General features: G+C 33.5%; 1 protein-coding gene across 1 annotated transcript in view; it reads left to right on the top strand.

Annotated features, from left to right (window-relative positions):
• The window catches only part of MINDY3 (MINDY lysine 48 deubiquitinase 3), an 84,262-nt gene that overhangs the window by 18,611 nt on the left and 52,853 nt on the right, over nt 1–12,798 (top strand). The window contains exons 5-8 of the mRNA XM_011379444.2: nt 2,036–2,087; nt 2,987–3,101; nt 5,416–5,489; nt 6,335–6,414. Coding sequence (XP_011377746.1) covers nt 2,036–2,087; nt 2,987–3,101; nt 5,416–5,489; nt 6,335–6,414 — 321 coding nt within the window. The remainder of the gene's footprint in view (nt 1–2,035; nt 2,088–2,986; nt 3,102–5,415; nt 5,490–6,334; nt 6,415–12,798) is intronic.

Genomic DNA, 12,798 nt, shown 5'->3' with positions numbered 1-12,798 from the left:
CAAGGATGATAATAAAAAATGTCATTAAGATTGGTTTTAAAATATTTGCCAGGTTTTATGGGTTGCATGTAAGCATGTTTAATAGTTTCATCAAGGATATTAACATTTTGACAGGAAGAGTTGAACTCATTAAAAGTTCTTTTAACGATTGTGCTTAAAGCCAGTACCAATGTTAAAATGCAAGAAAATAGTAAGATCTTTTTTTGTAACATTTTTCATTAGTATCTTAGTGTATACTGTGTGCTTACAGTGGTCTGTGTGGTACATTCTGCAGTGGTAGGTTAAATGGCCTCGTAATGCGTTAATTTTGGCACTTCAGTAACTAATTTAGGTGGGCGTAGTATATTGAATTCCCCTCCAAAAACCATGTTTTAGTAATTTTCCAATTTACTTTGCCTCATTTTAAAAGTGGACATGAATAAAACCATATTTTCAATTTATTTTCAATGTCATATAAATTTGAAGTTTTGTTAACTGAAAATTTGAGAATTTACCTTAGATGTTGACAAATGAAATGAACTTATATTAAAATTTTTATTCCATGTAACGATCTATTTTACCTGTTCTTTCCTTTATTCCCAGCTATGTTCTTTTTCTTGTGTTTTATATTTTTCTACCATCTTGCCTGCTGAGCTTTTTATTTTGCTTGCCTCTTTTCTCCAGATTACTATCTTTATGTCAACTTTCGTAGTGTATGCCCGTAACATTACTTAGATAATCAAGCACAGAATAATTAGTACAATTTGGAAAAAAATAGGTAGAATTTTTATTTTATCCTGAAATTTTAAATGTGAAGTATTTTCCCCATTGTCAGTAATACATTCCTTACAAACATTACTTTCATTGGCTTGTGTGGTGTGTATAGTTTTTGGCTTTTGATAATGCACACTTGTTTGCAGTAGTGAATACTCGGGTTCAATTTCAGTTTGTTTCTCATACAAATCAAAAGATTATTTAAGCCAGTGGACTTCTAATGATTTTTAGAAGTAATTTGAAGCATTTGAAAATTAAAACTAGACTTTGAAAGACTAGCATAGTGTGACCTTTGAAACTGTAAATCAAAATTTTTGAATTTCGAATTCATACCGAATCAATTTCTTTAATTCTCTAGTGAGAATTAGTATTTGAAAGTACTAAGATTCGCTTTATAAATATATGAAATTGTGATAAATTAGAGTAAGTATTTTGATCCATGTATGATATCTTTAAAGACTTTCTCATTGGGGAGCCAAGATTCTCTGGGTTGAAATCTCAGCCCTGCTGTTTATGGCCACGTGCATGTGAGAGGATTGTTCTCTGTGCCTTGGTTTCCTCTTCCGTAAAATGAGCAAAGTAGGGTTGTTATGAGGATTAAATGACGTAAGACTTGTAGAGCATTTGGAAAGGGGCCTGGCACTTAGAAAAGTGCTAAATAAATACTTCCTTTGATTTAAATGCTTTCTTTGATTTCCGTTCATTTTTAAAAATGTATAATACTGTATTAATAAACAATCTAAATAAGTTACTGAAAACTTCTCAACAGTTGTGCAAATTAACAAGGAAACAAACTTAAAGCTGTTGTTGAACCTGTGTAGTTTCAAAGTGCTATGCCTTTTTATACACCTCTGTTTAATAATTAAATCAGATCTAAACATTTTATATTTTAAAGGCGGGAGATTAGCTATGATGATTTCATTTGGCTTTATGGATTGAAAGATTATTTAAAAGTGCAGGACACATTACAATGATGTGTGAAGCACTGTGATTGCCAGTAACTTCTCATATTTTATGAAGTACTCTAGCATAACTGAATTGAAAAGAAGTGCTTATTAATTACCCTTCTACATTCTCAGTATTATATCCATTTTAGTTAAAACATGGTAACTAGATTGTTGAAATATAAATATGTTATAGTGAAGTTGAAAATAAACAGAATTTTAAGGGAGTAAGGAAAGAGGGAAAATTTAGATTGCTTGAAAGTATTTACAGCCTGCTGTGTGTATCTTGTGTCATTTATTTGCCATGTGTAGTGCTGAAAAGTGTCTTTTATGTATAGCTGCCTTGGCTGTCGAAGAGCTTGGCTTTGAGCGATTTCATGCATTAATTCAGTAAGTAACATTGGAACATTTAAAATACTTACCTTGTGAACACATTGCCATTTTAAGTTTGTTCATACTATGGGAAGGTGCTTAGATTTATGTGCTTGAGGATTAATTTGTTTTCAAATTTATAAAAAGTAATTTGTAAATGTATACATAAATTATTTAGATTCCCAAATTAACTATCAAAATACACTTTTTATAACAGTAAAAGTTTTTTCATCATTACAAGGAAAAAAATCATTTGAGCTTACTGTTTTCCTATCCCAAGGGAGTATAAAGATTTCTAGGATAAATATTTGAATTATTTTTCATTGTTTGCCAAAATATGCTTCTTATAATTTTTATTAAAGATGTCGTATTTTCATTAGAGCATTTAAATTTTATATTACAAAATAAAAGGTAAGGATGTCTATGTTGATGGAACTATAGGTGGCACTTAATTTGAAATATAACATCAATTTCTTTAAAAGAAGCCACAAATGTACAATTTTTGGTATTCAGATATTTGTTAAATAATTTTCAGGCTTTAAAAATTTTCAGGCTTTTGTTCTTAAAAACATCTCAGAAGAGAGCCAGGGCCACTTCATTCCTTAAATAACTGAATAATCATTGAAGAATTTATCTGCCAGACAGTTCACCTGAGATGAAGAGGCTCCCTACCAAGTGGGCATTCTGTCTTAACGGGATATATTATATGTAGGGATAGTCGTCAGCAATAATTTTCGCTTTTAATGGCTAAATTTGTATTTGAAAATTTGAGACGCATAGGAAAATCTCCTGTTTGTTGTATACATTTTAATGTATAAGACAATTTAAGGATTTTCCTACTTATGAATGTAGTAAATCTCACAATGGTACTAATACTTAATTCTTTCTCCCCACTCCCCCCACCACCACACCCCCAGAAAAAGATCGTTCAGAAGTTTGTCAGAATTAAAAGATGCTGTCTTGGACCAGTATTCAGTGTGGGGAAGCAAATTTGGAGTATTGCTCTTTCTGTATTCTGTGTTACTGACAAAGGTTTGTTTAAGATTCTTCTGGCTTTTATTAGTTTGAGTTTAGTATATTTTTTCTGTTACGAGGATAAAAATTATTCTTAATGCTATTTCTAAATCTCAAAATAAAAATCTCTTAAGCTGATGATAATTCTCTTCTTCACCACTCACTTGTTACTTAACCACTTTCAAACTTTCACCCCTGATGTTATGGACTGCAGAAGTTATCAATAATGTTCTAATCAACGAAACACACTCAGTTCCTCTGAATTTTATTTTCTTTGTTCTTAGCAATGTCAGGCAACTGACCCCTTAATGGCTTCCAAAAGCTTTCCTAACCCCCATTCTGTTTTTTAACTTATCTGATAAATCATTGCGCTAAGTTCTCCTTCTGTAACATGTCTAAAATCAAACTTCTTTCACTTGATAAATGTTTATTAAGCATTGACTCTGTGCTAGGCACTGGATTTATAATATGGGATACAATTTTTTTTAATGGTTCCTCTTCAGTGTTGTTAAAAAAAAAAATGATTACTTCCATTTTGGCAGTGTTTTTTGGTGTGTGTGTGTTTGTTGCATGCACAAAGCATGATAGGAAAATAGTAAAAGTATGCCTAAGTTTATTTCATGGAATCAAGGGCAGACTTTATATAGTAGGGATAATTCGATAGATGAGGAAAAGTTTTCTAGACAGCAAAGCTGTGGGAATAGCAAGTATAAACGCATGATCAGTTGAGGGTATAACACGTGTCTGGGGAAGCATAAGTAGTTCTGTATTACTGCAGAGTAATGCTCCAGAAAGGCAATTGTCGATGACGAGACCAGGCAATTATATAAACAAAGTTTAGAATATGAAGGTCCTTCCTTGTATATTAAGCAAAAATAGATTTCATGTGGCCAAAATTAGAACAAAACAACATTTTCAACAAAGGAGCAACAAGATCTTGTTAATAAAAGATTCCTTAAGTTGAAATAAGCATTGTACTGGAGGGAGTTGATATGTGAAAGATAAGTCTAGAGTTTGGAAAACTAGAAAAGCGATCATTGAAATACGTGACCCTTAGCTAGAGCACTGACCATGGAAATGGAAAATAAAGGGAGCACATTTAGATGCATGTTTTAAATTTAGCAATTTAAAAACATTTAGGAGAATGTATAAGAGAAAGAACCAGAAGGGCTTGGTGGCTGGTTTGAAGTAAATAGCAGTGGTGGAGGGATCCAAGATGACTGGTTTCTTAGGAGTTCATCTTGACTCTTCATTAGTCTGCAAGTTTTCTATACTTGAGACTTTTGATACTTCCTCTTTCTTTTGCCCTTTACAGCCAATAAACCGTCATGTCTAGTTCTTCCTTGAGCTGGTCTTTGAATTGATTTCCCCTCCCTCCTCAATGGTTATGTCGCTTGTTCATATTATTCATTTTGCCTTTGTTATAGCCTGCGTTGTATTGTTGTTTACAAGGAAGGCAAGTACAGAATCTTACACTTGTATCCTCCTACATGTATTTACACAATCATTGAATATTTTAATAATTGTTTAATAGTCTCTTTAATCCTTAGAAATAGCCTGTAATCTCATAGAACCAATGGTTAGTTAGATGAGCAGTGCAGTGAATGGCAGGTTATCTTTTGTCGTTTTGAAGTTGATAAAGTTAAAACGCCTCAGTCTTCTTCAGGTATCCAGTATCTAGACCTTTTGGCATTTGGGTGCCCTTTTCAGAGATTAAAAATATCACAGAAAGTTAGTTTTCAAAAAAAATAAGAAGCTTCCCGCCCTCCGAGTTTATATTTTTGTCAGTACACATTTGAATTACCCATATTTGTGAGAACATATACTCAAAAGCAAACCTTCCATTTTGTTATATATCGGTATAACCAATTTAAATTTTCATCTATCAACACTCGTGTATATGTATGTATTTAGTACAAATAAGCTTTTTAAGTGACCTAAGAAAATATATCAGATGTCGTAGCAGATGTATTAGTTTTGAATTTAATTTAGCCTAAAATTACATGAATATTAACTTTTAGATTAAATAATTTTCTCCTTCCTCCTCTTGAAACTTAAACACTGTCTCTACCCCTTTCACCAACATTAGGTCTATTACCTGTATTCTTTATATAGAGCCCACAAAAGAAAATAAAAGAATATTCTGAGAGAAACAACTATTTTGCATTGTCATCTCAAATGTACCCCTAATTCAAATTGGATAATTTTTTGGGAGAAAAATTACTTAAATAATTGTGCTTTATTAATTTATAGAATGAACTTGTCAGTGTTTAAGCTACTGTAATTCATTTTCAGATTGTAAAATAAGCCATTTTTTTTTTGGTTTCTTTAGGGCATCGAAAACATAAAAAATGAAATTGAAGATTCAACTGAACCTTTGATAGACCCTGTGTATGGACATGGCAGGTAATTAACTAAAACCTATTATCTCCTCGTATGGACTTAATTTTAAAGACTTAGAATAAAATACTACCGAGTCCGATGATTTTGCTTGCTTGTCATGAAATGTGAATTTAAGGGGCCTTGTGCCTGTGCACTGTTTGCCTTATGTGTGAAATGTTAATTGCCACTTTAGGTTCATGTCTGCCTTGCATTTTTGTAGCAAATATTTTGTTTTAAAATGGCACCACGGGTATTGTAACAATTTCTTTTTGATGTTTCATTTATAAAATTTTTTAATGGATAAAATTTATTCATTTTGACTTAGAAATAAATATATTCTTACCTATTTATAAATGCTTTCTGCTTGAGAGAAATAAAATTTTTTATTTTTCTGAGACTACCCTCCCTCTTAAGTGTTTTTTGTAGCTGTTTCTATTAAAATCAATAAAACAGTGATTGTTAATTCTTAAAAATAGGTACTTCTCTTTAGGACTTTCTGCTTCAGAAGTTAAAATTCACATATGTTCTCTCAAATACAAGATAACAATATTTGTTTTTAAAGATTATAAATATTATCATTCTCAGTATCATTTTTTTTTCCATTTAAATACAGTACTTGGATAAAGTTGTTAAATTGATGCGAGTCTATAAAACAATAAATACCATGTGGTGATTCATTTAGCGATACATTTAGCAAGTCTGTCGTTCAGTTGAGTGTGTAAAATGAAGTGGTAAGGTTTTTCCTAACTTTGCTTCTTAAACAACATAACTTAATGTAAAAGTCATTACTTTATGCCTTACGATAGGGCTCATTTTATTTTAAAGTTAGTTTTATTGTATTTTAACTACTTTTTAATTTTTATTAATAGCCAAAGTTTAATTAACCTCCTGTTGACGGGACATGCTGTTTCTAATGTGTGGGACGGTGATAGAGAATGCTCAGGAATGAGTAAGTATATTTGTGTGCTTATCTTTTATGATTAATATTTCACTAGACTACAGTAGATTATCTGTTTGTAATGGCTCTGCATTACCTAGAGGTTAAGATAAGTATTGTACGATAGAAAAATCCTTCACAAGTTTCAGGGCACTATATCATGAAGAGCATGGACTTTGGAGGCAAACATGGGCTCACATCCCCAATTACTTAATTCCTAAAGCCTTTAGTTTTCTCTAGTATAAAATCGGGATTGGAGAACTATCTTCTTTAGAAAAAGTAAAATAAACTTATTACATATTTATGCAGTGGTATCTGTAAGTCTGGAGCACTATTGCATTTGGTTTAAAATTGAGAATTGTAAGTATAGTGATTTGAAATACTTGCTTTCAGAATCTAGTGGTTTTTCCTATATTACTTTAATGCGCATAATTTCCTTCCAAGATGCTGGGCAAATTTAGCGTTATCTGAGAACTTTAAACCATCACCCTTTCACCACTACCTCCGTTTCTGGTCCTAATTATTTCTTCCATATAGCTTCATATGTTGCCAGGGACATCGAAGTGAAACACCTTTGGCCACTCCGCCCAGCAAAGGAGAGCTGATGGATAGCTCCAAGTACAATGCCCTTCAGCCTATTAATGAATCAGTCTAAATACATGCCTTTACTCATTCAACTTATATCAAATAACTCATGTCTACCTTCTACTGAAGCATGTAGTGTAGGACAGGAAGCCATAGCCCCTCTAGTTCACAAGGATATTTATTTTTTCTATAATTAGATAAAACTGTCACCAAATGACAGAAGAAATATGATTGAGAAAATAATAGCTACTGATTTTTGCTCTAATTTAAATGAGGGAGTCTTGATCTTAAATTTGAATTTTCCTCAAATTTTAGAATATCTAGTTAATTAACAAAAACATAAAAGAATAGAACATTAAGGAAGGAAATCAAAGTTTTATAATTTCAGAATTAAAAAGCACTTCAATGTGATCCAGCCTTTCATTTTACTGTTTATGAAGTTTGAGAACTACCCTTCCTCCTTATGTTCAATACTATATGGAAATCATTCACTTCTTGATGAGCTTAGAATGAGAACCTGTTTTTGCTAGTTTCTGGTAAAGGTCAAAATTTAAACAGAAAAACTACACGTTACCTTGCTCGATTTTGTGTAATTAAGCCCGTCCTCTTCCTGAGCCCTCATTCTCACTGATAGCTGAAGGCATTTCATCCTGCCAGTTAAAGTTGTCAGTGTCTCTTGAGTAATATGCAGGGTTCTCCCCCCACTCACCCGGATGGCTTCTGCACACCTCCTCTTTGTCCTTCCCCTGATGCTTTCTGGGCCCTGAGGTGTCTTATATCACTTGAGATGATTAGGGAAGGGCTATCTGGTTCCTGCTGGACTTTGGTACAGGCGTCTCAGCCACTCGGCCTCTGTCCTTGCTGCTCCTATGTGCTGCGGCAGGTAATTCTTTCCACCTGGACTTTTCGTGCATTGCTCCGCTCTGGTACTAGTTATCATGGTTATTCTTTCTACACACACTGCAGAGGCTCCCAGGCCTCTTCTGCTTCCAGAACCAGAATATTCTTTCTCTCTCCTTGGGCTTTTACTTACCTAGCTTTCCATAGGCTTTTTTTCTTGTTGTGTACTAACTTTACAGATATTAATCAATTATCCAGGTTTTGGTTCTTGATATGTACAAATTCATCTTTTTCTGTTTCTTGAAATATTAGCTTTCAAAGCTTTTGTCTTGCTGTGGATTTGTTTCAAAAATAGTTTAAATATCAAAAGCAAGCGATGACCTTGAAGTAATTACTTTGTATTTCTTGCGTTTTCCCTTAATCGTTAGGAGCAAAGGGCCTTTGTGCCCTTTAGCCGTCGCTCCCCATCCTTTCCTCCCCTCAGTCCCTAGCAACCGTTAATCTACTTTTTGTCTCTATCGATTTGCATATTCTGGACTTTTCTTATAAGTAGAATCATACAATATCTGGTCTCCTGCGACTGGCTTCTTTCACTTAGCATAATGTTTTCAAGGTTCATCCAAGTTTTAGCATGTACCAACACTTCACTCTTTTTATTGATGAATATTCCATTGTATGCTTTCCACCTGGCCATCATGAGTAATGTGGTTAGGAACATTTATGTACAAATTTTTGTGAGGATATTTGTTTTCATTTTTCTTTGGTATCTATATCTATGTAGGAATGGAAATCCCGAGTCACGTGGTGAATGTGTTTAAGCTTTGGAGGAACGTCTGATAAGCCCTGACCGATAATGCCATATTACCTTCTAAAATTTACCCACTGGAAAAGTATAAACTTATCTTTCCAACAGTCTAGGAGAGTTCTGTTTTTCTGCATTCTGGCCAGCTCTTAGAACTGTCTGGCTTTAATATTTTGCCAAATTATGGACACGTGGCAGCCTATTTTAATTCACATTCCTCTGAATCCTGGTGAGCCTGCGCCTGATCATCGTGTGCGTGTGTCACCTTTTAGTATTTCTTCTTCTGGAAATGGATTCTTTCTATCATTCTGGCATTTTTGGGCCAGGTGTTATTTTCATTTAGTCACAATTTCTAGGAGCTCTTTATAAATTCTCTCAGTTCTTTATGTGTTAAATCTGTGTTGCAGATATTTTCTCTCATTCTATTCTCTCTTAACTTTTCTGGTGGCATCTTTTGATGTATAGCTCTTTATTACTTTTTCCCAAAGAATTACATAATATCCTAACTCCAGGCAGTTCTTCACAGATAGGAAGCATCTACTTTATCAAATAAATTTTACCGATGCGTGAGTCATTTTTTGGACTCTTCTATTCCACTAATCTCTTTGTGAGTTCTATGTCAAAACAACACTGCCGTATAGTTTTACAATATACTTTGATATTTATTAGCACGTTTCCTAAACTACTTTTTCGAAATTGTCAAGTCATTTCTGCATTATCTATTTCAACTGAACTGTTTTTCAGCTTTTTACGTTTCAGATAAGAAATCTGTTAGGATTTTGATTGAGGTTACATTAAATTTATAGATTGTTTTAAAGAAGTGACATCTTTCCAATATGAAGTCTTTGTATCTAGATTTTTTTTTTTTTTGCCTTTTAATGAAATTATATATTATTGATCAGATAATGAAATAGTTCCTGAAACCATGTGCTTTTTTCTGCCTTAACTGTTAGAACCACTATCTGTTGCTTCTGCGGTAGAGTATAAATAAAACCGCAGTGGAGCTAATCGCCTGATTTCCTTCTTGCCCACCCCCCTCAGTCCTCCACAGTACCTACCGTCATATTTTTAAAACTAAATCAGATCACGATGCTCTCTTAAAGCCACTAACTGGCTGGCTTTCCCAAGTTCTTAAAATTCAAGCTCCTTACCTAGGCTCTGTCTAACTGTCATCTGTCTTCATTTTGTACTATCACATGAATTTTAAGCTGAGCTTTTCTGTAGATCACTTTCCCCGTGGTCTCTTTTCCTGTCTTAAAGGAATCCCTCAGTATTTGTATACTCTCTGTTTTTGTATGTTATACATGCGTCATTTTATATGTTCATTTGATGATTGTTTTTATTTTCTGTGATTAAAATTGTTAGCTCTTATAAATCAGAAGCCCAAAAAAGTATTTGGTTTATCAGAATTTATGTGAGAGAAGATTAGAAGTGCTTATTTTCTCAAATTTTATTACTCGTAAAAATACACATAATTAGCTAGAACTAAGTTGCCGGATAAAATATATAGGACTCCCAGTTAAATTTGAATTTCAGATAAACTGAATAATTTTGAATATAAATATATTCCATGTAGTATTTGGAGTATACTTAAATACTGAAAATATATTTTTATCTGAAATTTCAGTTTAACTGGGCTTCTTGTGCTTTTACTTGCTAAATCTGGCAACCCTTGCTAGATGCCGACTCTCTAACCTGACTTCTTAGGAATCAACAACCAGTCATTAAGTGGGTTTAAGAAGCTCCTCACTTTCAGAAATAGATTTTATAAAAGTCAAGGCTCAAATTGTTTGTACCTTTACCTATAAGTGAGATAACCAAGCCTTTCTTAGTATTTTATTGCTTTTTATTTTAGCTATTCTAATATTCTTATTTAAAATGTTTTTTTCATTTTTTTTAAACTACAGGTTCTTTCATTGCTCAATGACCCTACATAATTTCATCCCAGCTCAATTTTTGTCATCACGTACCTATGCTTAAACAAAATTATACCACTTTCATTTCTTCGTTCATACTATTCCTTGAGTCTAAAGACCTACACCCCTCCCATCTGTCAAGTCCGTCAATGCCCACATCATACACTGCCCCTTCCAAGGATTGCTTCCTGATTCTCACAGCTAAAAGGAATTTTTCTTACCTCTGAGCACCACATTCTACATTGTAACCTGTTGTTTTTATTTGGGAGGGGAGGATTTTTAATTGTAGTAAGAATATTCAACATAAGATCTACCATGGTAATGAATTTTTAAGTTAAGATACAGTATAACTATATATGAGAAGTTCTATAGCTAATCTCTAGAATTTATTAGTTTTACATAACTGGAACTTTGTATCTATTGAATAGCAGCTCCCTATTTCCTCCTCCCAGCTCCTGGCAACCACCATTCTACTCTGTTTCAATGAATTTATTTTAGATACTTCATGTAAGTGGAATCATGAGTATTACTTCTCCTGTGACTGGCATATTTCCCTTAGCATTATGTCCTCAAGATTCATATGTGTTGCTGCATATTATAGGATTTCCTTCTTTTTTAAGCCAGAATAATATTCCGTCACTGTGTGTGTGTGTACCACAATTTCTTAATCCATTCATTCATTACTGGACATTTAGGTTGTTTCGACATCTTGGCTCCTGTGAATAGTGCTGCAGTGAGCATGGGAGTGCGGATAGCTCTTTGAGATCCTGATTTCAATTCTTTTGGATTAAATACCCAAGTGGAATTGCTGTATCACATGGTAATTCTATTTTTAATTTGTCGAGGAACCTCCATACTCTTCTGTGGCAGCTGCACCATTTTACATCCCACCAGCAATGCACAAGGGTTTCAATTTCTGCATCCTCGCCAACACTTATCTTTTATTTTTTTGATAATGTCCATCCTAACAGGTGTGAAGTGATATCACATTGTGCTTTTGATTTGCGTCTCTGATGATTAGTGATGTTGAGCTTCTTTTCATATACTGTTTGCCATTTCTGTGTATTCTTTGGAGAAATGTCTAAATTCTTTGCCCAGTTTTTAATCGGGTTGTTTGTTAGCAATGAGTTGTAGGAGTTCTTTCTATAGTTTGGATAGTAACCCCTTATCAGATACATGGTTTACAAAGAGGGTCTTGTTTTCGCCTTCATATTCCTGCACTGTGCTTAACGTTGTTCTTTTCAATACTTGATGGTCAGGGTGTGTTTGTTAAATACATTGAGTGCAGCTCTCATTCCAAGTCAGCATCAAATTTGAAAAACCCAAGAGGAAATTCTGTAGACACCCTGTGCAGTGTGAGAAGTGAGAGTTCAGAGTGGGGAAGAATATAAAAAAGCGAAGTCAGGAGTATGAAACTGTGTGTGTGTCTGTGTGTCTGTGTGTTTGTCTGTATGGTCTCACTAACTGAAGCAAACATGAGTTGATAGAGACCAAGCATGATAAATCTTAAGTACTAGGCTAAGAAAATAAAGTTAGAATTTTCTGCAAATAGGAAACTTCTTTGAGACTTATTGAGAAAAGTCTCAGATAAGTAAATTCTATAAGTTGTAATATGTGAGAATATTATCTCCTCACTCTTATTACGACTGTACAGCAATATTCTTAATGATGTACTTTTGCTGTCAAAAGGAGATAAAGATTTAAAGTATGTACTGTTTAAGGAAATAGGACACACATATACCATCCAAACTACATACTTAAACATGTGATTACTGACCTCATGTGAATAATTGCTTACCCAAGAATTATAAGCAGCAAATGTACTGTATCTAGTAACACGATATCATCATAAATATACTATTCTAGACAGTCCTTTAAAATTCCAAGGAAAAAGCTGATGTAGTATCTAATTGTAACACTAGGTGGTGGTAACTGCTTTTAGAAATTAAAGTGAGAAAATGTTTCTAAGATATTCTTTTTAGTACTGCTTAATTACATTTCAGAAGGAAAGGGGAAATTCGCAAGGCTTTTGAGTGCCATTTCTACCTATGTGGGCTGTTCACCCATACACATACACCCTTTTTCCTTGTATGCTATAATCCAGTGATTCTCATACCTTTTACTCTTAAAAATTATCGAGCATTTTAAAGAGCTTTTGCTTACATCTGGTATAAGCAAATAATGACCAGTGTTTTCTTGTTAGAAATTAAGACTGAAATTTTTTAAAAGATGAATTCATTTAGGATAATATAC

The sequence above is a fragment of the Pteropus vampyrus genome, unplaced genomic scaffold, assembly GCF_000151845.1.
Source record: "Pteropus vampyrus isolate Shadow unplaced genomic scaffold, Pvam_2.0 Scaffold359, whole genome shotgun sequence".
NCBI classification, from domain to species: Eukaryota; Metazoa; Chordata; class Mammalia; order Chiroptera; family Pteropodidae; genus Pteropus; species Pteropus vampyrus.
Note: the sequence above shows the minus strand (reverse complement) of the source record. Positions and strands in the feature narration are given on the sequence as shown.